This window comes from Astyanax mexicanus, chromosome 8, assembly GCF_023375975.1.
Source record: "Astyanax mexicanus isolate ESR-SI-001 chromosome 8, AstMex3_surface, whole genome shotgun sequence".
Taxonomy (NCBI): Eukaryota; Metazoa; Chordata; class Actinopteri; order Characiformes; family Acestrorhamphidae; genus Astyanax; species Astyanax mexicanus.
In genome coordinates, this window is record NC_064415.1 from 34,303,238 (window position 1) to 34,331,219 (window position 27,982).

Sequence of the window (27,982 nt, forward strand, 5' to 3'; positions counted from 1 at the left end):
CGATTTGAAAACAACAGCGGAACCAGAGCTCCTCGTGAAACTTGTGATTCTGATACTTGGTGGAGCACTGTTGATTCCTTTTCATTCATTTAGCTGCTTCTGCTGCTCTTAGCTGTGAATGGAGGTGAGGTTTGTAAACAACTTTGCCCCAGAGACGCTTCAACGTTACGTCCTTTGGTCACTCGCTTCACAGGTTCGCTGGTTCCAGACCAGCAAGTTCGTAGGGCCAGAACGGAACCGGCTTTTCTGGCGAGAACCTGTGATTGTGATGCGGTGGAAACTCAAAGAACCGTTCGGGAACCTGGCACCAGCACCGGCAACATGCCAGTGGAAAAGCGACTTTAGTACGCTTGTACGGTTCCATGCTCTAAAGTCCACATATCGTATGATCTTACATTTCACCGGAATGCTTTTGGCCAATCAGAGTGCTTAATTTTTATAAAAAAAGCACACCCCAGCTCACCTAGCTAGTTTGTCTGTGCAAATATATTCGTGGCCATTTGAACTGTTTATCACATGTCTGGTTAGCAAGGAAGTTTATCCAGCAAACTAACTATTGATCCATCTGCTACTTTTTTCCACATTTCATTTTCCTCCAAACTGCTGTCACAGCCTCACTGTGCTGAAGACTCTCTGGTGCTCTCTCTCACTTGTCTTTTTCTCACTTGCTTTCTCTCTCTGTCTCTCATACATACTCAGCGCACACACATACACACAGCTGATACAGTTAGCTACACTATCACTTATGTCCTCTATTAAAGCTCTCTGTTAAATTCAGCAACTCAGCACATTACAATATTCCTTATTTTAAAGCATCAAATCTACCCTGAGATATTTTAGTACAGCTAAAAAGCTCTAGTCTGCCTGGCCTAAACCACACTACTCTATTATTTCTTTCTATTGGGATTTGTGCTTTTAAAATTCAAAGGTTGGCAGGTCTGTATTCCTAGTAATTCAACAATTTAAACTGATCATTTTAAAGAGCAAAAAGTTTATAAAAAATATAAGACCCCATATTTTTAAAGAATACCAATTGTTCTCAAAATTGTTTTCAAAATCAAAGATGACAAATATAAGAAAAAAATCTAAGGATGATGTCAGAACAGGTTATCCAAAATATATTTATATATATGTATTTAGATCTTAAGAGATCTCAAGTTTCTTCTTTGGGATCCATTCCAACTTTGTAAAGCGACCACACAAAATGTAGTTCTGGTTATACTTTTTTTCACCCACAAGATCTCTAAAATTCATACAGAATCGTGTTAGGGGCCTGTAAAAACTTTTCCGCAAACATTTTTCCAGAAATTCTTCCATCTGTAAAACTATCCCCATCTCTGAAAGAGTTACATATATTTACATCCTTATTTTATATAAGTGATCGCTAACAGAATTCAACAACTGCCTATTGGCTTGCAATGTAAGTGAGTCTTGAGTCAGCATGTTTTTGTTACTATTTAAATACAGGGAGATGCACTGAAATTGTTGTCAGTGGTAGTGTTTACCTGTTTCAGATTCTACAGGGAAAAAATATGTTGAAATGCATTTGAGTGTAAATTGAATAAATGACCCCTAAGTGAAGCATTTGTGCTTTAAGTTTTAAAGCTCCTCTTCAGGCTGGTACTGTGGCTCTGTGGCAGTAAAGTAGTCCTCTAAAAAGCCCTTTATGTAGTCAAATGTTGGCCTCTCGTCTGGCTCTCTCCTCCAACATTGCAGCATCAGCTCATGCAGAGACGCTGGACAGGCCGGAGGACACGGCATACGATACCCGCGATCCACCTGCTCCAACACCTCTCTGTTCACCATACCTGAGAAAGAGACAAAGAGATAAAAAAGAAAGAGATAGAGAGTGAGAGAAAACAAATAACTGAAAAATTGAGAAATACAATAAAAAAGATACAGAAGAGGACTGAGAAATGTTTGACTGTGCTTTGACATTTGTTTCAGTTTGAGCGCTTAACTGTGAGACAAAGAGAGACAGATGTGTGAGTAGGACTGTGTCTGTGAGCGAGAGAGAGAGAGAGAGAGAAAGAGAGAGAAAGACAGATGGATCAAAACTAAGAGTCACACTCAATCTGACAACAGCAGACAGATGGACTCAACTAATCTGCTACTAAAGAAAAAAGAGGGCAATGGAGAGAGAGCGAGGGAGAGAGAGAGAGAGAGAGATTGTGTCTGTATGTGGGCAAGACAAAGAACTGTAAGTTAGATGGAGTCATCCGCTGTGACCTCTGTTCATCACAAACACCCACATAAACCCACAGTCCATGATAAAGACTGAGCAAGAGGAAATGTAAATGTATCATTCATTCTGACAGGCCTGAGAATGTATCCTAATGCCGGACCTGAACCAGCTGCTTCACTAACCTGGGTAAGGGACTCTACCCTTGGTGACGAGTTCAGTGAGCAGAATACCAAAGGACCACACATCAGACTTAATGCTGAATTTGCCGTAGAGCGCAGCCTCAGGAGCCGTCCATTTAATTGGGAATTTAGCACCTAGAAAGTTACCCAGAACAAGGAAGAGAATGAAATACAGAGGAAAAAAAACAAGTGTCAGAATTAAAAAAAAATTGGCACGGATGATCGCATGTGGAATAACGAGGCAATAACGTCCTCATGCAATGTAAAATGTGCCCCGCCGGACAGAGCTGTCAGCTTTCAAAACTTCCACATCAAACCTGAGAAAGCATGTGGTCTAAGTACTTTTATCATTAAACAATCTGCTTGAATGTAAAAAAAAAACATGTAAATAGCAGTTAAAGCATAGCAATGGAAAGTTAAAAAAATATAAAAATACATTTTATAGTCACCTATATTACCATAAACGTTTAATAGTTCTATGATCCATAAAATGGATCATAGAAACCTATGCCACTTGTTTTATGGGGTGGTCTGAACAAATACTGCCTGAAAGGTACAAATTATTATGAGGAATAATAGCTCATTAAAACCTTTTACTCAAAGTACATTTTAAATTGAGTACTTTTTACTTTTACTCGAGTAGATTTTTAGATGAGTACTTTTACTTTTACTTGAGTAGAATTTTAACAAAGTAAAGGTACTTTTATTTAATTACAATTTTCAGTACTTTTTCCACCTCTGATTGCTACTAATATTACTACCAGAACAACTACTACTGCTGCTGCTTCTAACAGTAGATACTACTACTAATACTACTACTTTCACAACACATCATTATAATAATACAATCACTACTACTACTACTACTACTACTACTACTACTACTGCTAATACTATAACTACTACTGCTTTTGAAACTAGTAGCTAATATTTCCACTACTACTAATGCATATACAACTACTACTACTACCAATAATATTACTACTTCTACTACAATTAATTATATTACTACTACTACTATTAATAATAATAATTAAAATGCTATTAGAATACTACAACATAATTGTAATACTATTACTATTACCACAACTTCTACTACTTCCTCTAACCGTAGCTAATTCGTCTACTACTATTACCACCTTTTTTACCATATTACTCCTTCTATGACTACTCTTACAAATAATTAGAATGCTACTACTACTTTTACTTTTACTGCTAGTACTACTATTGATACTAATATTTTTACTCCCACAACTACTAATGCTTCTTCTAACAGCAGCTAATACTTCTACTACTACCACTTATATTACTTCTTTTACTACTAATACAATTAATTATATTATTACTACTACTGATTCTTTGAACAGTAGTAGTACTACTTCTACTACTAATACTTTTACTACTACTGCAATTAATTATGATACTACTAGTACAAATAATTATAATATGATTACTACTAATGATATTGCTACTTCTACTACTAATACAACGACTGCTAGTACTATAACTACACCTGCTATTGATACTAATATTACTACTACCACTGCTACCTCTAAGAGCAGCTAATACTTTCACTACTTTTACTACTACAAATGATTTTAATACTACTATTACTTTTAATATTTCTACTTCTACTGCAAATACTACTACTGTAAATACTATAACAGCTACTGCTGCTACTAGCAGCACTCATTCCACTGCTACCACTATGAATAGCACTACTAACAGTACTACTGCTGCTGATACAAACAGGAATGAATACTTGCAATACTACTAATATTAATACTACTACTACAACTACTAATACTATTAAAACTAATAGTACTACTACTACTGCTACTAACTGTTCTAATACTTTATTACTACCAGTACAACTGCTGCTTCTACTACTAATAACCACCATAAACCATAATATATAATAAAATGAAAACAATATAAACGTACAAAATAGAACTGATACAACTGTATAACAAAGAGTGCTGGAAAGTGTGTTTTCTGTTTTCTGCATCTGAGCAGCTGTTTTGTGTGTGCCAACTCTGGACTAATACTCCATGAACAGCTGGATTAACCTCTCAGTGAGGCCACATCACTCCCTTTTCACTGCCTCCCTTAACCCTCAGCAAGTCTCTGAGTAATGAACACACACACAAAAATAAATGAACAGCATTTCGCTTGCAGCAAAAACACAACTGAAACAAAATGTGTCATCCTAATTTGAAATTGCAGGTTTTTGTGTTTAAAACATACACTCTATCAAACCAACAAACAGTTTAGGATAGTTATATTTGGGCTGGAATGCAAGAAAGAAAGTGGTAAATTTTTGTTTCTGCTTGAAGCTGTCCTGAGACTCAATATTAAGTAGGACTCAACCTAAAAAAACAACTGAGTTTATTTGTTACCATGGTCCAAAATCAGTGCAGATGCATCGTATTCAACTTAATGATTTATGCACATAATTACTGAACAAGAGAATACATTATTCATGCTATGCACATTAAATAAATGGCATCCATGTGCATTTCTCAGTAGTTGAATGTCAGTTTCTGAATCGTTTTTTTCCTTTGCTATTTACATGTATGTGTTTAAGTCAATAAAATGAGAAATGGCTGAAATAACAAAAAAGATGCAGAGCTTTCAGACCTTAAATAATACAAAGAAAACAAGTTCATATTCATAAAGATTTAAGAGTTTAGAAAACAATATTTGGTGGAATAACCCTGGTTTTTAATCACAGTTTTAATGAGTCTTGGCATGTTCTTCTCCAACAGTCTTACACACTGCTTTTGGACATCTTTGTGCCACTCCTGGTGCAAAAATTCAAGCAGGTCAGCTTGGTTTGATGGCTTGTGATCATCCATCTTTCTCTTGATTATATTCCAGAAGTTTTTAATTTGGTCAAATCAAAGAACCTCATCATTTGGTATTTTTTTCCAGAGCTGTATATTCCACCTTTTTAAAATGGTATGCTTACGCTTTTCTGTATGCTGGCATGATCAAGACTCTTTGGCACAAAATAATGCAACTGTAATCAAATGCTTATGAGTTCCCATAACATCTGATTTCTTCCTGCTAAAAAGACTTCGCAGATTTCTGCAGATTTCTGCAGATTTATACAGGTTGTGAACTTTATATGATTTTGGCCAGACAGTATCTGGCTGCCTGCAATCGAAGCAGATCAGGCCCCACTGTCTATAAATCCCAAGTATGTATAAAGGTGAGATAAAACTGTGTTTAACTGCCAGATGAATTAAAGCAATGGAAAATGGATGGATGACAAGATCAGAAAAAAAAAATATTTCACCACATCCACTTTCAAGAGATTTCTTCCGCTTTTGTGTTAGAACTTCTGGTCATTTCAAATAGTTGGTATTGGTTCTTCTATTTCTCCTGCGTCTGTGTCTACCAGTGATCTCATATCTCTGGACTCCATTGCCCAGAATTCACCATACATCAGCCTCAATCATTTACTCTCTCACATGACTGATCACATGACACGTCCTAGTCCACAATCACCTGAGTATTGATTTCACCTGTCCACCTCTCTATATATGCCGCTGCCCTTTACTCACTCACTGCCAAGTATTAGATTGATTCGGTCTGTCTTTACAAAGCGCTTTTATTGTTGTATTGTTTACTTTGTGTATGACCCATTTTTGCTAACCTTATAATGATTTTTGCCTTGCCCTCTGATACTGATCTGACATTTTTAGACCTGGACTGTCTCACTCCCCTTGGTATGTTTGTTACCCTGCCTGTTTTATACCACGCTGTCCAAAATATAAAACTTCAACCCAAATACTGAGATAAAAATTGCAGTGAAACTACAACAAAATGCTTGTGTGGCTCTTATGCTAATGTCTTACCTGACAGCCTCACTAGCACTCAAGCGCACACTTCACCAGAGCGTCATGACCAAGCCGTTTCTCTGGGTAAGGATATTCTGATTTTGGCCTCTCTTTAAGAAAATGGTAAAACCAGATGTTTTGATATATTGATGTGTTAAATGTAGAGCCTTCAACTATAGACTTTGTTTTTCTATTTCTAATCTCCCCAATTTGGAAATTTCACAGTTATCCAACTTACACCATTAATAGTAATGCCCCCAACATTAGGACATTAGGAGAAGAATAGCACATCCTTCAACCGACACATGTGAAATCAGCTACCACCTCTTTTCAAACTGCCGCTTATGAAGCATCTCTAGGCAGCCAAGCTTCCTCCAAGTCCGCTTGTCTCCCTTATTACAGCAGTTAACAGATGCCTGTGCTGACCAGCATTTCACTGGGAGTTTTTTCCTGAAATTTTCCTTATTTTCGAATTATTGTAATTTCCCCATAACTGAATATATTATTCTACTCAAACTTTGCGTTTATCACCGCTGTGGATGTAACCCATATCAGTATATCTGCACTAGAACCAGACGTTCTAACACAAAGTAAATGACATTAGCCTAGCTTGCTATAATGGAAAATAAGGTGAATATAAAGCAGAAACTAGTGAGACTGAAAGATGCTGTGACTGACCCTGTCTGGCCGTGTACTCGTTGTCCTCGATGAGTCTGGCCAAGCCGAAGTCAGCAATCTTACACACCATGTTATCGGTGACTAGGATGTTGGCTGCCCGCAGGTCCCTGTGGATATAGTTCATCCTCTCGATAAACGCCATCCCATCAGAGATCTGCACAAAACAGAAAAAAGGTCAGTTTCATTTTTTTACAGCATACAGATATTAAATATGAAATTATTGAATTAATACTACTTCTAATACCACATGTACAATTACTACTCCCACTGCCATTGCTATTATAGCTACTATTACTACTACAATGGTTATAAGTACAATGGCACTTAAAGAATATTGCAGCAACTTTGTTCCGATACATCAGCTTACAGACAGCTCGCAGCTGATAGCAAGCTACATGGCTGGGATTCGAACCAGCAATCTCCCAACCATGGCAGTGCTTTAGACTGCTAGTCCACTTGGCGCCCTTACTACTACTTTCAATGCTAAAATTATTAGTGCTGTTAGCTCTACTACTAATCCTACAGTTAGCAATAAATATTGCTACTATTACTCTCAATAATAAAATGTTTAGTACTGTTAGCAGTACTACTGATCCTATTAATACTGTTAATAATACATATTACTAACTACTACTAAAATGTTTGGTACTGTTAGCAGTACTACTACAGTTAGTAATACATATCACTAACTACTATTAAATAAATGTTAGTAGTGTTAGCAGTACTATTACTGGTCCTATTATTACTGTTAGTAATACATGCTACTAATGTTACAACTACTACTACTTTTAACACTGAACTAAACTTTTAGTACTGTTAGCACTATAACTGCAACATTTACTACAAATAATATCATTTTATCGTGTTTTGTGTTTTTATGATTTATGATATATTTTTTTTCATTAGCACTATAAAAAAAAGGTTTCACCTGTGCTGCCATGTCCACCAGCTGGGGAAGCTTTAAGACTTTCCCTTCCCCTTCTTTAAGGAAGTCCAGAAGACTGCCTGAAAAAAAAAAGAAAATCTAAGCTTGATCATTCTGAAAACTAATTAATAAATTAATGAAAATAAAAAAACAACCCCCTGACAAATTTGTCATAAATAAGCACATTGTTAGATACTACATTGTAATTAATAAATACTAAACCATGCAATTTTTTTTTTACTGTGCATCTTTATGTTCAGGTACACTCTTTGAAAATGAAGTAAGACCACGAAAAAAGTGCATAGCATTGATTAGGTACAAAAGCATGGTATACTATACTATAAATTTCTTCTGCCACACTGTTGGCATGACTTTAAGAAGCTGTCAAAGCTCTCCTGCTGTCCTAGTTCTCCTGGGAAAATTTTGACATTAAAAGACTCCCTGACAGTATATGAGCATATGAGCGCATGCATAATATATCAGCTTTTTTGGCATGCAAAACAAAGACCGCTCTTTTTTTGAGTTTTTCAACAGCCTTTAGCACATCAGGGGTACCTCAACCTGATGTTTTGTGAATTGTTTATCATTGGAATAAGTGTGTTGATTAAATCTGTGAGATTAAACAAATTTATTTTATTTTATTTATTGAGTGAGAGAGAGAGAGAGAGAGAGAGAGAGAGAGAGAGAAAGAATGAGGGACGCACCTTTGCTCATGAACTCTGTCACTATGTAGATGGGTTCCTGGGACACAACAGCGTAGAGCTGCACCAGTTTGTCATGACGGAGCTTCTTCATGATTTGGGCCTCCTGCAGGAAAGCTTCTGGAGACATGGTGCCCGGCTTCAGGGTCTTCACCGCTACTTTAGTACTGCTCTTCCATGTGCCTGATCAAAAAGAGAGAGTGATTATGATAGGTTCTCACCTTCAGGCAGTTCAATAGGGTAAAACCATTGTTGCTAGTTGGTTGCTAATGTGTTGCTATGTGGTTGCTATGTTGTTCATATGCTGAAGCTAACTCATTGCTATTGTGTTGCTAACACGTTGTTAGGTTTTTGTAAGGTGGCTGCTATGGTACAAAAGGTGGTTGTTATGGGTTTGTTTAGAGATTTCTAGGTGATTTCTAGTGTTCCTAAATGCTTGGCAGTTGATTTCGTATCCAAAGTATTGCTGCTGCTATGCTTGTTGCTATGATGAAGTGTTTGTTAGGTGGTTGCTATGGTGTCTCTGTGAGTGATTGCCAGAACATTCCATGTATTTGCTATAATATTATAAAATGTCTGTGGTGCTGCTACATTATTGCAAGTGTGTTGCTTGGCAGCTGACAGCACTAATTTGGCACTATTTTTTAAGCCAACTTCTGGATATTTGCTGAACATGTGGACTATAGCTTCTGATTCCTGGAAAACTGCTGTATGACTTTGGACATCTCAATTTTAGGGAGTTAGCAATCTTCTTATAGCCTAGGCCATATTTGTGGAGAACGTCAATTCTGTTTCTCACTTCCTCAGAGTTTCCTTGCCATGAAGTGCCATGTTGAATATCCAGAGGCCACTATGAGAGAATTGTACCCAAAACACCAAATTTAACAGACCTGTTCCTTATTTGCACCTGAGACCTTGTAACATTAACGAGTCACATGACACCAGGGAGGCAAAAAAAAGGTTAATTCAGCACAATTTGGCCATTATCACTTATGGGTTTACTCACTTGTGTTGCCAGTGGTTTAGACATCAATGGCTTTTTTAATGTGTGTTATTCTGAGTTATTGATTTTGTGTTATTCAAGCCCTAGACTGACTACTTAACATTGGATCAATGTGTTATATCTTCAGTTTTGTAAGAAAAAGTGAAGGATGTATTTATTTGTTAAATGGTACATTATAGGCCTGGTGCAAGAACTAAATCATAATTGGTGGATTTCAAAAACAAACACTTTTAGGAGGAGACTTTATGTGTTTTCTTCTTACCCATCCAAACTTCACCAAAGCAGCCCTGGCCCAGTTTTACCTCCAGAGAGAGTGAGTCCCTGGATATCTCCCATGCATCTTTGGCCAAACCCTGTGTGTGTGGTCGCACTGTCGGACACACTCCTGTTAATCTGTGACACAGACCATCTGCGTGGGCTACAGAAGTGGACAGAAACACAGAGAAAGTAAGAGAAACATAAGCTACCTTGTACCTCAATAACGTTGCATAATTTACTTGCAGCTAATTTAATCAAACAAAAGAAATTCTGAAATTCTGCATGTAAAAGAAGAGATATTTTTTATAATCTGAATATGAATTTTATGGAACAAGTGGAAACAAGTGTGGTTTAGATTTTTGAATGCAAAAGAATGTAAATTGAATGCAAACTTCAGGTAATTATATAACTACATACAGTATTTTCGCACTATAAGACGCACCGGATTATAAGGCACATAATCAATGAACATCTATTTTCTGGTCTATTTTCGTATATAAGGCACATCGTATTATAAGACACATTTTTGCGGCACTCATTAGGAACAGGGATGTCATCATGTTTCTCTTCTAATTCAGAAGGTCTCGCTGCTGGAGGGCCTGTAAAGCTAAGCGAACTTCAGTAAACAAAATTGTAAAAAAAAAAAAAAAAAAAACATTTCAGACTAGTCAGACAAGTCAAATGAGCGCTGGATGTTAATCTACACAGATTTCACTCCTGAAAACTGTTTATTTGGGTGAGTTAAATGCTTCCGATTTTTTACAGTAAGCTTAGATTTCCATATTTCCACTAAAGCTGAAGCATTAGAATTAGCGGCTAACTGCTAGCATTAATGACAATGCAGCTCCAGCAGGGCTAGCTGGGGTTAGCAGCAGGCTACAGGCCGATAGTACTCACCTCTGGACAGCCAATAAGCTAGCGCAGTTAGCGACTAATGCTAATAGTGTTGGAGAACTACACTGAAACTCCTTTATTACGCTGCACTTTAGCAAAGTGGCTCTACTGCTCCTTAAAGCCTGGCTGGTAAAATTCATTCATAAGGTGACGATTTTTGGAAAAAAAAGGACATTAGGTGCGCATAATAGTGCGAAAAACATCATAAAGTGGCTTTGTAATTGTGATTAAAAATAATGTTGATGGTTCATTGACTGTTATATAGAGAATGGTGTCTAGGAAATGAGAACTGTAAAACCAAGGGTGTCAGCATCATTACTTTTTTTTGGGGGGGCAGAAATGGTCTTTTCTCCCAAAACATTTTAATGAATTAGATGCCATTTCCTTGTGTCTTTTAACAGATTGTTAAACACACAATTTTACCTACAAATGTGACTTAACTCTTTGACTATTTTAGAGACCAATTGAACTATTTAACTAGTCTAAAATTGTATAGGCGACCCAGAATACCAGAAGTGGACATTTAGTGGTATGTGTATTCTCCTATCGATCAAGTGGAAGGGATTGTTTGGCAAACCAATAGAAACAGTGCTGTGTGAACTAATATGTAAAATGTAGGGGGTCCATGAAAATAATTTTAAAATGTGAAAGGGAACTTGGGGGGGACTCATAACAGGTAGCTTTAATATAAATACTATAGCTACACTTAAATGACCTTTATTTAAGTGCAGTTGTTAGTGATATTACCATACCAAGATTTGCTGACAGTATTCATTTTTTGTAAGTTATGTTAGCAAGAGGGATTGTGTTAAGAGAAAGTAAGAATGAGAAAACAGGAGGAAGATTTACCCGTGTAGTGTTTGATAAGGCTTTGGAGTGTGCTGAACTGAGCACGTGTGGTGATGTAATATCCTCCGCTGTCCAGCGTCCGTACTTTATAGTGTTTCACATTCTCTCCCTTATCCTCCTCCCAGTCACGGATAGATAAAGAGAACGCACCTGCACAGAGGAAAGGAGGAGATTAATCATAGATCAGACATTAATCAGACACACAGCTTTTCTGCCTAGAACACTTCTCCATATCCATCCATCATTACCTTTAGTGGTCTCACTCTCCCTCATCAGAAACATGCCTCTCTGGATGCCGGGCTGGAGAAGCAGTCTTTCTGCGTCTTTACGGCCCATCTTACCAAAGTACCACCTAACACACACACACATATATACACACAAGCAGTTTTAGTCATATTCACACAGAACAATATTATATCTTTACATGTTTCAGCCTGACGTCTGACTTTTTCATCAAATTTAGATCATTTACAGCAAGAATATCTCCTCTCCTAATCACAAACCCAAATGTGGAGCTGATTATAAGATAACAATAATAATGCTGTAATGCTGTAATTACTGCTGATAAGTTCTTAAAAAACATAAAACCTTAAAAAATACATTAAATACGCTGCTGAATTATGAGTAAAATAACCGTAATAAACAGACTCACTCTTCAGCCTGAATAGAGTCTGCTGGAGCCACATAGTTGCTGGGGATGTAGCCCTGTAAACCTGAACTTAGGGAACACGCTTCCCACCAGTCTCCTTCACTTCAAGAGACAGAAAAAGAAAGAGAAAGAGAGAGAAAGAGAGAGAGAGAAAGAGAGAACATTATTTTTTTTAACAGCTATACCTGAATACATTACAAAACACACTTAACCAGATTTGGGGAATGTCTATGCGCTTCTTAATCTCACTGCCTAATAAACAGTACCCCATATTTTTTGCACTATAACGCGCACTTTCGTCAGTGCTTCTTGTAATTCGATGTGCCTTTTGTATAAATTTTAACTCTCAGAAGGAGCTCCTAAATCCAGATAGTACTGCTAGAGCAGTGTTAGCATCAGCAGCTAACTGTGCTAAGCGCTAGCTCTTTCACCGTTCAGAGGTGAATATATCAGATTGTAGTCTGCTGTGCTAAAACAAGCTACGCGGGACGAACCGCGTTTTTTGTTTTTACGTGTGTCTGTGTGCTTTATTATCAGATTTATGTAAAGCAGATTTGTACACATCGGTTGTCTCTGTTTATACATAGCAGATATATTCATTATACAACAGTTTCAATAACTGCTGTACAACTAATGTACGTTACATTGCTGTAAGAAGAGAGAGTGAAAGTGTTGTCCCGTTTAAAAGGTCCTTAAGAGTTGAAGGGGGTTAAACCTGATTCGGGGAAATGTTTACATGCTTCTTAATCTCACTGCCATGTGCTCAGTTCAACAGCTGGTCACCCAGCATCATTTTGAAGATTTACCAGTCAGATAAATGACTCTTTTATAAACACACATAGGGAATCATTACATAGGGAAAAAAGTGGCCACACAAAGGGGCAATTTTTCTTAGTTTTCCTAGTTTTTAAATTATTATTTTTGTCTGAAAGATTTAAAAAAGGTTTAAAATGCTTTACCATTTGTATGATACAGCTTTAACTCAAAAGAGTTTGTAGTTGAAAAGAATTTACTTACGTATTGTTAATGATCTGAAAACGCTCTCCTTTCTTGAATGATAGATCATCTGTAGTTCTGGCTTCATAATCATAGAGTGCAACAAAAAAAGTTACTCCACCTAAAAGAATGAGTGAACAGGAGAGAGAAGCTGTTAATAACTAACAGCAGAATTAAATATACCTGAAGTGTAACTGAATTTGTAATTACATATTGATTAAGGATCTGTGTGGATTTTTACCCACATTTGGGCAAGCATGTGTATTGGGGATTAATTGCCAACATTTAACAATAATATTCTTGCTAACAACAGCAATCTGACCCTGTGTTTTCAGAATTTGGGCCTTTCTCCATAAACAGACTTGTATGAGTGGATATAAATAGCTTTGTTATTTTTGTGCTTTTTGTGACATATTGAAAAAAAGTATGTGTATTTGTATTATGCTTCAATGTTATTATTATACAGTAGTATAAAATGGTATTAAAACGACAATAAAATTGTTTGTCCAAACAACTATTATATTGACAATACGACGTACAAAAACAGTTATTGTGACAGGCCTATTAAGAGGCTGTGCTGTGTTTAAAGCTTTATAAATTACTCTGCAGTCATGATGTACAATGTTCCAGGTAATGTATGCAGCAGAGAAAAGAACAAAAGACAAAATAGTGATATGTAAGATTTTTAGTTTTATTGTTGAAACCCTGTACGTCTATAAATAGCAAAATCAGAGATATTGATTCAGAAACTGAAGTGTTTTTTCCAGAGCTGTATTTACGCTGATGTGTTCAGGTAAATTTGTGGTGTATTGTTATTGTGACAGCAAAAAACTATCTTGGCAATGGAGGCATGACACGCACATTTAACACATGTATTTAGGCCTACAATTTAAAATACATAATTAAAAGACCCAAATCTTTTTAAATGCATACATCATCCAACAGCAGTACATGACCATGCCAGCATCAGTTCATAATAAACAGGTACAAAAGGGTGTTTTTTTTTTTTTTTTGTAATTTACATATACCTATATGGATACACAAAACATATCTTTCTCCAAATATGTTGACTTCCAATTATTGCAGATATAGAACAATATCTGGCTAACTTTTTGGCTCTAATTTTTGAGAAGCCAAGAATCTGCAGACCCCTAATAGCCAATCGGTGTATGTGATCAAGGTTTTCAAAAATAAGCACAATCAGAGTACATTTGTAGCTTAAACTATTAATACACTCTAAGAGTGGCTGGTATTTCACAATCTTTGTACAAAAAGCTTCCTCCATTGATGAGTCCAAACAGCAGCTTACTTCAATCAGAAACACAGATTTACCCTCCACATCTACAGTAACCACATCAGGCCTTCTGGCAGATATTTCATACAGAGCCGCTTCACCACACACACTGTTCATATGTACAGAGACTGAGGAAGAAAAAACGGATGGCAGTTTTTTACAAATTAATTCCACTATTCTCTCATGTCTGGAGATATACATGTCCTTATAAAAATTACAGCCGTTCAGAATATGAGACATGGACTCGATGATCTGAGTCTGAGGGTGGTGTAGGCAGTATGCAGAATGCAAAGTGGGGTACCAAATGGAGAGGTTAAGCCAAAATCAAATGGTCAGCTGAGGGAAGACAAGCTAGCGCCCCCTGCAGTCTCAACCCAGTCCAGTGTTTGCAAACACACACGCACACACACACACAAATGCAGCCTCAAAGATACAGATATGATAGCAAAGACACACTGACACAGCCTAAATCCAGCTGTACGGTTCGTGGTTGACGACTAACATAGGGCTCATTGTGTGATTGTGTATGAGCTCACCATGTTCACGTGGCTTACCTGTTACACTCCCAGGAAACGCGGTGCTTCCAGTTGTAGTGTATGAAATACCTCCAAAAGGTGTTATATCTGCTGTACCACCAAAAGGCATAAGTGTGCTGGTGTGTGTGCCGCTGTGTGAAGCGCAGGGTGTGGTGGTGTGTGGGGTTTGGTTTTGAAGGGGGTGTGTCGGCTCAGGTCCATAATGCCCCTGTGCGTCGGCAGCAGACTGGGCTGCAGAAGATGAGCTGTCTGTCTTCTGAGGTGCAGCTTTATCCTGCTTACTCTCAACACAGCCCATAGCAACACCTGTAACACACACACACACAGACATACATACAGATTAGGAGCATACTCTTTGTAACAACATACTCTTCGTACCAGCATACTCTACGTAACAGAAGATTTACCTAATAACCTAATCCAGTTTTGTAGCTAAGTTGTGTTAGATATAATTAAATCATGTTCAAAAATAAAATAACCAACCTTTGTAAAACCAACAATAGCTTTAATTAGTGTCTGTGACTAGCTTACTAAACTGACCAATATAAATTGGTGTACATTAACAAATGAAATGAAGATAACCAGATATGTTAATACAACATTTTGGGTTCATATTGTCTGCAACTAACACAATAGTCAAAAGTATTACCATATAGTTCACACTACACACTTAAAGGCACACTTAAAATCCTTTAGTTTTCCCAAAAATCATCAGTGCAACTTTTAATCCAGTGCACCTTATGTATACATTGTACCAGTCAGGTTGTAAGGAGCAGTAAAGCCACTCTGCTAAAGTGTAGCGTTACACAGGAGTTTCAGTTTAGTTCTTCAGCACCGGAGCTGTAATATCAGTATCATTAGCCACTAACCGCTATTTTCTCATATGTATTATCAGCCTGTATCCTGCTGCTATCCTCAGCTAGCACTGCTGGAGCAGGATTAGCATTAGCCCCCTAGCTCTTTCTTCGTTTAAAGGTGAGTATATTGGACTGTAGTCTACTAGTTTACCATGTTAAAACAAGCTACGTGGCAAGAACCCTGTCTTCATTTCAGGAATCTTACTGTAAATAAACGGAAGCACTTTACTCACCCAAATAAACATGTTTCAGGAGAGAAATCTGTTTAGCTTAACATCTGGCACTCGTTTGACTTGTTTACTTAGCTAAGCTTTACTTAACTTAGTTAGCTACCCCCCCACCATCACCCAGCGGCGAGACCTGCTAAATTAGAAGTTTCTTATAGTGTTTCTTAAAACGCCCCTTATAATCCAGAGCGCCTTATGTATGACAATAGACCAGAAAATGAAAGTTTATTGATAGTTTATTGATGGTGCACCTTATAGTGTAAAAAATACGATTTGTATTTTCCATACTGCCTCAGCTCTTGTCTGATTTGTGGTTGCACTCTTATCAAGTGGGGCCTAATAGTAAATACACTAAGAGCAGAGCCAGTGTTGTGTCACTGGTGCGTCTGAGTGGAACACAAAGCTAGCCAAAATTAAGAGTGCTTGGAAGTGCATCCCTTTGGCCTAGGCCCAGCTTTCCAATGCCTAAATCCTGAACTCAACATGTATTAAAGTTCAGACCTGTGCACAACAGCCACTCTAACCTAACGCACACTTCTAACAGTCCCCAAAGCGCTATGAGAGAAACTTGTCTTTCTGGGCAATCGCTCACATTCCTCTATACAACACGTGCCAATACACTCCTTTCAACTATTGCTCTGCCCAGTATTTGCTTTGATAATATGAACTCAGAAACCTCGCTCACTCAGAGATTAGAGAATCAAAAAGGAATATGATCTTCAAGTGTGATGATGTACCAGACTCGTGCTTCACCCCTCAATATTTTCATCTTAATCCTCTCTGGAGAGTAAAAAAAAAAAAAACAGAACGAGAGAGAGACAGAGAGAGACTCTGTCTTCACCCCTCAATATTTTCATTTTAATCCTGAGACTCTGTGGAGATTACCCAGAAAGAGGATTTGCAGTTGGTATAACACACTATAAACTAAAAACATAAAAACAACGAAAAGAATAAAATTATGGAGGTGCATTCTGACTACTTTTAATATAAACTTGAGTTACTTAATGTACTCTTTCGCAGTATAAGGCACACTGGATTATAAGGCACATTTTAACCGACACTAATAAGAAACAGGGGTGTCATAATGTTTTCCTTATAATCCAGCAGGTCTCGCCACTGAGTAGTGTTGAGAGGTAGCTAAACTAAATTAAGTAAAGATAAGTAAACAAAACTGTAATTCTCAAAAAAATACATATTTTAAAGTCAAACTAGCACTGGATGTTACTCTACACAGATTTCTCTTCTGAAATCTATTTGGGTAAGTAAAGCGCTTCCGTTTATTTACAGTAAGCTCAGATTCCCAAATTTCTCCACTAAGGCTGGAGCATTAACATTAGCTGATAACAGCGCAACCCTGAGTAACCCTGTGTTCTGGTAAGCCAGGGCGATATTAGCTAGCGGTTTGTCCCACTTAGCTTGTTTCAACACGGTTAACAGGCAGACTACAGTCAAATATTTACTTTTAGTGACTAATGCTGATGCTGCTCCAGCCGTGCTAGCCGGGGTTAGCAGCAGGCTACAGGCTGATAATACTCCCCTCTGAGCAGCTAAACAGCTAGCACTTAACGCGGTTAGCAGGTAACAGATAGATTTCTCCCTTCCTTGTAATCAACCACTTTTAATAGTGTAAATCCCAGATCAGCACCCCTGCTGTAAATATATGGATGACTATGAGCAAGATCACTATGGAAACACTTAGTGTTTCTTTTTTTATCAGAGTAAGGATAAAGGAAATCTAAAGTAAGAAGAATATCACTTTTATAATAATGTGGTGTCAAACTTTCATGATGAAGGGTATAATAGAATAGACATAGAAATCCTCTTTTTTTTTTTTACATTTACTTCTATTGAAAGTAAGAATTTGATTTTCACACATGGATTGTTCACCACAGAGTCCAGAGCTTAACACCATTTAGAATCTTTGGGATGTGCTGAAGAAGACATGTGGGTCAGACATAAGGTATTATACATATATTATTATATATTATATAACGTACATGAGTTACGAGGGACAAGCATGGTTAACATCAAAAGGGCGGTGAGAAACAACATATCATGGAGAGTAGTCGAGGAAAAGGATCAGACATGGGGAATCCAGAAGATAAAGGGCTAGGCAAAAAGTGTAGTCTAAAAACAAAAAAAAGGTAGGCCACGGAAAACAACTGATACAAAGGGAAAGGCAAGAGAGTGGTCAAAAAACAAAAAAATCAATCGATAACAAAGAAAACAAACAAACAAAAAAAAAATGCTTGGTAGAAGAGCTAGGTACTACTACTTGGCAGGGAGCTACTGAAACTAAGGGGTATTTAAACAAACAGAGACCAGATGTGGGCAATCAGAAGCTTGGGGAGCGTGAACACCTTAGCATCATGTGATCAGCAGAGTCCAGAAGGTACAGTGTGAGTGCATGCTGGGAGTTGGAGTCTTTAATGTGTGAATCAGGTTTCAGAGCGGTAGGACTGACAGTTGCAAGATTTTTGTAAAGCTGCTTTGCATCTGCATCAATTTTATTCAATTTGAAATGACTTTTTTCTACATATACTTTCAAGTGTTAATCAATAAGCAGTCTAATCTTTACTGCACCAATCAGAACACATAGAGTGTGACATAATCACTATTCACAGAGCGGAAACAATCCAGCCTCTACTGAAGCACAGAGATGCTGATCCTGCATAGACCTGGTGTAGCCTATAGTTAGTAACACAAACTAATTAATTACATCATCCTTTAGCCTGGAGCAAATGGAGCACAACTGCAAGCACACACACCCACACACACACAAATGCTCAACATTCAAGAGAGCTTAAGGCTGGTGTAATGCACTCAATTAAAAAAGACCTGACATACAAAAGCAGTCTTTTTCCCGTTTTTTCCTCTTGCTTGCTGAGGTCACTATGTCTAGCACAAACAGTCCCACAGACATGCAGGAAAACACAAACCTACAAAGTAACGCAAGACACAAGAGCAGTCATCAATAATATCTGATCTGTTTATGCAGATGTTTTAATGGAATGACCCTGCACACGCACAAACACACATAAACACACTCCACACATTAAAACCATGCTATATCTTTAATCCTTGCTAAACTGCATTTTAAAGCCTTTAATCACATTAACTGTGACATTAGTTCTTGCTATCTGCAGTCAAAACACTCTCACATCTGACCCCCACAACCTCAGCTACTCAACCGCGAACACACACACACACACACACACACACTCGAGTCGCTCAAACATACACACCCCAACCATAACGCGTTCCAAAACAGCGAATCACAGCTGCAAAAATGCTCTCTCTCTTTGGATTCCCGCTGGAAGTACTTCCTTCCACACGCTTCAGCATTCTTCATCTGCGTCAAGCAAAGCATGGAGCAGTTTCACAGTCCTGCAGCCTCAAACCAGCAGCATCGCATCCAGGCTGGAACCATTACTCAGTATAACTTGATTAAAACAAATTAAAATAATGTGACAAATAAATGATATACTTTATTAACTAGCAATTAATTAGTTAGCAATACCTCTAATTTTCATAAGGAAGCATTTTGTTCCAAGTCTTTTGAGCAAAGATTCAAAAGTATTGACATTCTTTACTCATTCTTTACTTAAGTATAGATACTAAGGTTTAAAATACTTCTGTAGAAGTTGAAGTATCAGCTCAAGCTTTTTACTCAGGTAAAACTACTTAAAGTATAACAATGAAAGTATCTTAAGAGGAAAAATGCCAATAAGGACAAAAGCTTAGGTCGAGCTACAGATTTCTATGTGCACTACCCTCCCTCCCCAAATCACAACATTCTATATTTAAATGTAAATGTACAATGCAAATATATTAAAGTGCAGTGCTTCTTTCTTCTTTGGGACAATGTAAAAATCACAATTACAAGTTACTTTCCTATGACTTTTTGCATGTCAGCATACAGTTCTGGAAAAAAAAAACACTTAAACCACTAAAAAAATGATGATTTTCTTTGATTTTAGTAAATTGAAAACCTCTGAAATATAATCAAGAGGAAGATGGATTATCACAAGCCATCAAACCAGCTGAACTGCTTTTTGGACCTGAAATGGGATAAAGCTATCCAAAAGCAGTGTGTAAGACTGGTGAAGGAGAACATGCCAAGATGCATGAAAACTGTGATTAAAAGCCAGGGTTATTCCACCAAATATTAAATGTTTGTGAATATGAACTTGTTTTCTTTGCATTACTTGAAGCCTAAAAGATCTGCTTGTTATTTCAGATATTTCTCAAATGTCTGCAAATAAATCCTGTAGATGACAATATTTTTATTTTGTTTGTTTTTTATTTATTTGTCAGAGCTGTATATCCACCTGTTCAGCTACATACACTAAAGAAGTAGTTTAGGAAAAAGCACAAAAAAAAACAGATGTATCACTTATCCCACACTCTAAAAAACAGAGGTACGATATGAGTACTTTTTTGTACTCAAAGGTACACTCTTCATAATTGTACCCTCAAAGGTACAATATTGGTCTTTACAGGGTCAGGTTTGTTCCCTCTGAAGTACAAAGTAATTTCTAACAGAAATAAGTACAAATTTGTACCATTTAACCAGCCAAAGGGTACACTCAGTATTCTGTATCACTGTACTAATTAACAATATATATTTTAATTGCACGTTTTATTTGAAAGACAGACAATTTTGGATCATCAAGTTTTTGAGCCATATTCAGTTGATGATAATGTTTATAATCTTTATAATCTTTACTGGCACAAAAATCATGGGTACAAAAAAGGACTTTCACTGAAAGATACTTTTTTGTACCTCAATATAAGGTACAGCCCCAGCGACAAGCTTTGTACTCTTTTAAGTACAAATCTGAATTTACTTTTCTTAGTGTGCAGGTAGAGATGATCAGTGAGAACTAGAGATGCTTGGCTAAACTTGATAATTACTGGACTTTCTCACTGATCTCATATCTCTAATTACACACCTTTCATCCACGCTTGTTTTTATACACCTCTTCCTGTCAGATGCACACTTGACCAGATGTCGGTCCATCAGAGGGTACCACACAAAGCTAAAATGTATTTTTATTTGCTACAAAAGCTATTAAAAAAAATCTTTAAACATGCTTTAGTGAAATGCCATGGATTTATCACATTCAAGAGCCAATTAAAAACTAGACCTATCTTTTGCAGAATAACCCACTCTGCAACAATATTATTGCAGTGATTGCAGTATGTCATATCCATAGCTGCGTCATATGTTTGAACACAATAGCAACCACCATGGATACCATAGCAACACCTCAGCAAGCACCTACCAACACTTTAGCAACCACCGAGCAACCACTTAGCAACATTATAGCAACCATCACACACACCATCGCAACATCTTAGAAATCACCTAGCAACCACTCTAAAACAACATAGCAACCAACACGAATACCATAGCAATGCCTTAGTAACCACTTAGAAACACCACAGCAAACAGCAGAGACACCATAGCAACCAGCTATGAATTAGCAGTGTAATCACAGTTACAGTTTCTGCAGGAACTGCAATCTAGTTCTTTTTAAATCTGCACCACAATGAATAAAGTGATGCCAAATGTTGCACTGCGGTAAGTGGTTCTGGTTACTCAGCATGGCTGCCCCACCTCAGCTTTGCTGAGATGTTTTATCATTTATTATAGTGTGTGAAACAAATGAGTCTCTGGATGTGGTTTGAGTGGTTTGATACACTATGTAATTATGGTAGTAAGAGTGGTGGGGGCATTCAAGTCCATGTTTTGTTAGTAGTGTTAGTACAGCATTTCCTTTTGTAAACTAGAGAAGCTAACTTTAACCAGCCACACACATCTTAGCTTATTAACTGCATCAGGGTAATTGATAAATCATCTTTATTTGATTTTTGAAAGATTTGAGGACACACCTTCTCTTGGGACAAGCTGGACCACAGAGTGAAGGACAAGCAGCCTATTTTGTAAACTGTGTGTAGATTGTGATTTTGCATAAAATAATAACAGAACAAATAATTTGCAAATAAATTGAAAATACTAGTGCAGAATATTTATCACATGCATATAAACAGCAAGCATAAACAATTCTAAAGAAAATACCCTTAAAGCTTTAAAGTTTTCCTAACAGAATACCGCTATTATCACAATACAGATTTTTTTTTAAATGATATTACTGTGTCATAATATATTGTGTGCAATGCGATATGGCACATCCCTAATCGGCTCAGAAAGCAAATAGCCTGTTTCACTGTAAAGGAAAAGAGTGGTCAAAATAGCTGTATAAAAATCCATAATTAAAAAAAGCCATCAGTGGACTTACCAATCAAATGAATCCAATGAAAATTAAATATATGATATAAACCTCTCAGTCAGCTTAATGAGTCAGTCACCTGGGATGGCTTTTAGTGAACTTTTCAAGAGTTAATTACTTGAACTTCTTGTGTTTGAGAGATCAGTTGTAAATTTGTGAAGAGATAAGAGTTGGTATACAGTGACTAGTCCTATTTGAGTAATGTTCTAATTCATATTACAGCAATAACTACTCAACTAAGTAAAGAAAAACATGACTTCAAGAAATAAAGGTCAGTCAACCCGAAAAATGTCAAGAAAGTCCAGTCACAAAGTCCATCAAAAATGTTATGACAAAACTGGATCTCATCAGGACTGCCACAGGTTAAGAAGACCAAGAGTTCCCTCTGTTGCACAGGATAAGTACATCAGCGTTACCAGCCTCAGAAACCATTTTGTTAAACCGGTTTGTTTAACACTTTTAAATTACTACATGATTCCTTAAGTGTTCCTTCATAGTCTGGGTGACTTCAGCATTAATGTACAATGTAGGAGTGCAAAGAGGGCATGAGAGAGGTCCAAAAAAATATTGTGTGCTGTAATAACTGGACTACGGTGACTGGATGTACTTCCAATTCATACACATATGGCAATGGGGTCAATCATGGGTTTGTGATGTTTTTTTCTTTTTGAGGAAATGATTCCTCTTCCGGTCTGCTAACACTCTCATACTTTCTATCTCTCTTTTTCTCTCTCACACACACAAACACTTCTACTTAATTAGTTTAAACTTGGGTGGGTGGTAATTAACAACTGTTCAGTAAAAACAGGTCATTTTTTGTGTCAAGAATTAAACTCTATTAATCATTTTCAATATCATAATACATCTATTCATGTTTATTTGTTATTAAGGTAATCTATATTGTATCCAGTTATGTTTAAGAAATGTCTTTAGTAATTTTAGTAATTTTTAGTTTTAATTTTATGTTTAATTCATTTCTCACTAGTGATTACCTGGACTGCTTTGTAACTGAACACATCACAAATTTTAGTTCTTTGTTTCAGCTTCTCGTTTTTATTTTAGACTAAGAAAATCCCAAGAGAGAAGAATATAGCCCAGCAAGCATCTCACAGATCCTGGACGTTGTAAGATATTCCTACTGCAGTTCTGTTACACAGTACAGTAGTCTTTTGGCCAAATGCGTTTTTTACCTCTACTGAAGGTGTTTTTGTAACATTTTAACATGGCTAAAATGTTTTTTTTACAGTCTGCATGCTGCTGATGATGATAATATACACACTTTATATATATGTACATCCATGTGTTATACTTTATATGTCACATATCAGTAAAATATTTATTTTTATTTCGTATTTTATTTATTTCTTTTTATTTTTAACTTCCTATATATTTGTCTTTACTTTTGAAATGCTATACATGTTTTTTATATGATTAAAGTGAGTTAAATATTGGGTTACTGTCGTGGTTATTTTATAATTGTATGCTCTTATTAGATTCATTTATAAAAAAAAAAATGAAGATAGTAGTAATTCTGTTTTAATTATGTCATGACAGTATTGATTTGTTTTATAATGTAAACTTAAAGATGGTTAAGGCAGAGCTTATATAGAATTTATACAATTTACTATATTTAATCATTTCTTCTTTTTTGCCTAGCATAGTGAACAAATAAAGGTTATTCCCTTATTGTTTACAAAATGTTCCTTGTATTCTTTAAAGATCTCTATTTATGTCTTACGACCTTAGTGATTGTAAAAAAAACAATCAACAATTAGTAGTAGGATCACCTATTTGAACAGTTACTATGGGTAAACATGTAATTACCATTGAATGAATTAAAAACCATATACTATGACATTTGATATGATTAAATCACCCAATTTTTTAAACTTTTCTAAGTTTCCTTCTAACTAGAACTTTCTATTACACCTTATCCAGTGCAGAGGTTAAAGAAACAATATGTACCCTGCAGAAAGTTAATATCACAAGAGTTGCCAGGTTTAGGACACTAAACCCACATAGACAAGCACAAGAACTGTATAATAGTTCAAGTGGCTTGTTGCAATGGCAACAAATAATCACATTTGTAGAGTCAATAAAGAACTTTTCTTTTCTGTTGTAGCGTTCTGTCACACTGGTTGCTGCTGATATAGCGAACAGCTGGCCTGTCTGCTCCTCCGTTGTGACTGAAAAAAGCTTGTGTCTTGCCAGGACTAGTCTGGAACATTTTACCTATCTCAAATTCTCACTGTCTGTGAACCATGTGTGCATGTAGAATCATACAATAAACTGTGATTTTATTGTTGTTACAGTAGACTTTTCATCTTAAACTCATAGAAAGAGCTGCGATAACGTCTTAAATAACAGCAAACTTGAAATGCATTACTTGCATGCAGCAATAGAAGGAGTTCTGCATGCTGCAGATTGTGCTCACATAATATAACCAGGATGGAGGCAGAGTGAGGTACACACCAAACCATTTCCTAGCTTGGGAAAAATGAGTGTCAATTTCTGAAAAAACATTTGAGGAGCTTAAAGTAATTTCATTTATCACATAAAATTAATACTAACGAGCTGTTACTTTGCCTCATTAGCTATAGTGCTGCTATGCCCATATGTCTTGTTAAGTTGCTGTTTTTCCAGTGCAGTAAGCTACTGTTTCCTTGGCTTGCAAACTTCTACATTGGTTTGTTCATGGTCTATTCGCAGGGTTTCTCTTGGTTAGTCAAGCTGAAGCCTTTTTTGATGTGAAAGGGGGGAGCTGGTGGTTTCACTGTTTCTTGCTGGATAATTAGCGTATTCACGATTTTAAAAAATATGTTTAAGGTGCAACAGGAGATAGATGGTGTAGTTACATATTTTACCAACAGATTCCACTATTTACCCTTCCTTTAATGTCTGTGCGTATACGCGTTTTGAGGTGAGGTGTAATCAAGGCCGGGGGCCATTTGTTGCCAAAGAGGCTGCCCTAAATATAAAGCACTGCGGGAAACCCTGATTCTGATAAACATCAGGTCTCAATTAGTACTATGTGCAACAAAAGAAAAAAAAATACTGTAGATAATATGCACTCTATTGGATGCAGGGTCTGAAAGGGTTAAAATGGCCATCACTTTTAATGGTTGTGAGAAAATAGAAAATATAGGAGGGCAATCTGTCAGCCAATTGTCATCTATCTTTAATTCTTTTGACTAGTCTTTACCTATCAAACTAGAATTTAATATTTACTCACACTTTACTCCGTCTCTGGTCATGAAGCATTTTAGAAGGATGCAGAATCGGCATGCTGTGTTTGGCAGATTTTGTGTTCTATACCTGGCAACCCCAGAGTGTGGAAATAGGACTGGGGAATGGGCAGTGTGTGTTTTCAGGCTGTAACACAGCGGATAGTTTAAAAAAGGACTTACTGGCTGAAGCACTGCTGTCAGGAGATACTTAGTTTAACTTTTCCAAATATCTGACAACAAATCCTGATCATGTTATACGTTAGTAGAGAAAATAAATAATATATATTGGTCCTTTAAGTAGGGCAGATATGCTGCTGCACTGTTTAAGGTGGAATGGACAGTTCCCTAGACAGAAAAAAGACAACTTTTAGTCTCAGACACACACACACACACACACGTCATCCATCTGGTACCTCCACTTTTTCTGATTAACGCCTCCATATAAATAACACATTTAAACACAGTTCAAAGTGACCTACTCACAACAACTCGTGATACACAGACACACACTCAAAAATGTAAAATATACAGAGTCTGACCTTTCAGGAGCACAGACCCTTCCCTCGTCCTTCACAGTAAAGTCTCCTCCAAGTTCATTTCAGAGTCGAGGTCGCTTCATCTCCTCACACACACTCTCTCTCTTACACACACACAACGCTGCTGCTGAACTCTCACACACTCCGCAGCCCGGCGCTCAGCGTCAGTCCCCGCTCAGCTCACACATTAGAGGAGAGTCGTGGTCCGTTCAGCTGCTGCTCTCACACTCGACCCACTGTGTGTGTGTGTGTGTGTGTGTGTGTCCTCAGCCCCCTTAACAACATGGCGGATGTTGAGTTAGAAGCGCACAGCTGGACAGAGCTGTTAAATCTCCGCGGATTCTGCTTAAACACACACACACACACACACACAGGCGCGCACGCCCCCCTCCCGCATTTACTGAATGCCCACATGACGGAGGCACGAGCAGAGGCAGGCTGGCACAGCGCCCTCTGCGTTAATACCACTCTGTGCTCTCTGTAAATCATTTGGCGACATCTAGCGGCTCTTTTGTGCAGGTGCAGCTTTCAGAGACAGGCTGTAGGGTCAGTGTTGCCAACTTAGCGACTTTGTCGCTATATGTAGCGACTTTTCAGACCCTCTAGCGATTTTTTTTGTAAAAAAAGCGACTAGCGACAAATCTAGCGAGTTTTTGTGGTGTTATTGGAGACTTTTGGCGACTCTGAGATGAACACACGCTCTTCAGTCCTCCGCGCTGCAGCGGGCGCTGCCGTCAGCCCCGCCCCACACCACTCACAGTGCAGACCCACACTCTCTCACACTCAGAGTACCCACACAAACACCGCTCCACGAACACACTGTAAATGAATCGCGCGAGCCCACATCCGCCGCTGACTGACCCCGCCACGTATTTACAGAGCAGAAATATTAATAAAAAAGTGTCTTCAGTGTGACACGAACAGAAATCCCTTAATTTAACTCACACAGTCTCAGTCATTCACTCACCTCATTCACCACATAGCCTGTCACTCACCTCCTCCACAGTGTCTGCCTCTTTATAAAAAGCTAAATATCTGTTGAACCATTGAATAATTTGTCTATGATAGGTTTAAAAATAAAGAAAACTTAAGAAAACGTAAAAAATAAAATAAAACAAACTAAGGGAAAAAAAACAAAAAACGTAGAATAACAGTTCCGGCTAACTGCTGCTCTTCTAATAACATTTAAGAACACGCCAAAAACAAATTTATGTAATTCACATAAAAATTAAGTTACTGTAAAAAAGTGACATACTATTTAAAAGGCAACAGAAGTTGTTTATTTGTAACATTTCTAACACATTTAAGGTGTTTTTTACTCACTTTTTTCTCTCTCACAATCCTAATCCTTTACAGCTTCAAAAACATGTATTATGCAAATTAGGCGATGACGTCATTTAGCCACTTCTAGCGACATTTAGGACAGCCAATAGCTACTTTCCTTACTGAGGAGTTGGCAACACTGTGTAGGGTTATAGTTACTGTAGAGCTGAGCAAGACACCTTATCACACTGTAGCTGTGTCCCAATTCAGGGGCTGCATCCTTTAAAAGGGACGCGGCCTATGAATTAGACAAAGTGTTAAAGCGGGTTTGCTTTTAATTCACATTACAGGATCCTGATTTCACTACTAATTATCACATTTAAATTATACATACATATACATTTATATAAGTAGTAAATAATTACATTTCCCCCAGTTTGTGTAGCTTTGTTGAATACGAGGTTCTTCATGCCCTAGGGAATAGTAGTCATGCTTGCTTAAGCTATTAAAGCTCACCTTCCGCGAAAATCCGATTTTTCTTGTTTTTTTGTGGAATACAGTAGGTCTCTCCGAGTTGAATGTGT

General features: G+C 37.3%; 1 protein-coding gene across 1 annotated transcript; it reads right to left on the bottom strand.

Annotated features, from left to right (window-relative positions):
* Positions 1-1,136: 1,136 nt before the first annotated feature.
* LOC103026537 (tyrosine-protein kinase yes) lies at positions 1,137-26,577 on the bottom strand. Its single transcript, XM_007230332.4, has 12 exons — positions 26,139-26,577; positions 15,011-15,298; positions 13,184-13,283; positions 12,170-12,268; positions 11,766-11,869; positions 11,518-11,667; positions 9,779-9,934; positions 8,517-8,696; positions 7,816-7,892; positions 6,888-7,041; positions 2,368-2,499; positions 1,137-1,808 (listed from the first exon to the last, which is right to left on the bottom strand). Exons 2-12 carry the CDS (start codon positions 15,288-15,290, stop codon positions 1,600-1,602), a joined length of 1,641 nt encoding a protein of 546 aa, XP_007230394.3. The 5' UTR covers positions 15,291-15,298; positions 26,139-26,577; the 3' UTR covers positions 1,137-1,599.
* Positions 26,578-27,982: the final 1,405 nt, after the last annotated feature.

Bases quoted from the DNA above. Each gene is read 5' to 3' on its own strand.
- LOC103026537 (XM_007230332.4), bottom strand. From the start codon at position 15,290: ATGGGCTGTGTTGAGAGTAAGCAGGATAAAGCTGCACCTCAGAAGACA. The intron at 7,893-8,516 runs GTGCGTCCCTCA...TTTTTTTTTCAG, and splicing joins GACAGAGTTCATGAGCAAAG to GCAGTCTTCTGGACTTCCTT. The intron at 1,809-2,367 runs GTTAGTGAAGCA...TCTCTTTCTCAG, and splicing joins GGGTAGAGTCCCTTACCCAG to GTATGGTGAACAGAGAGGTG.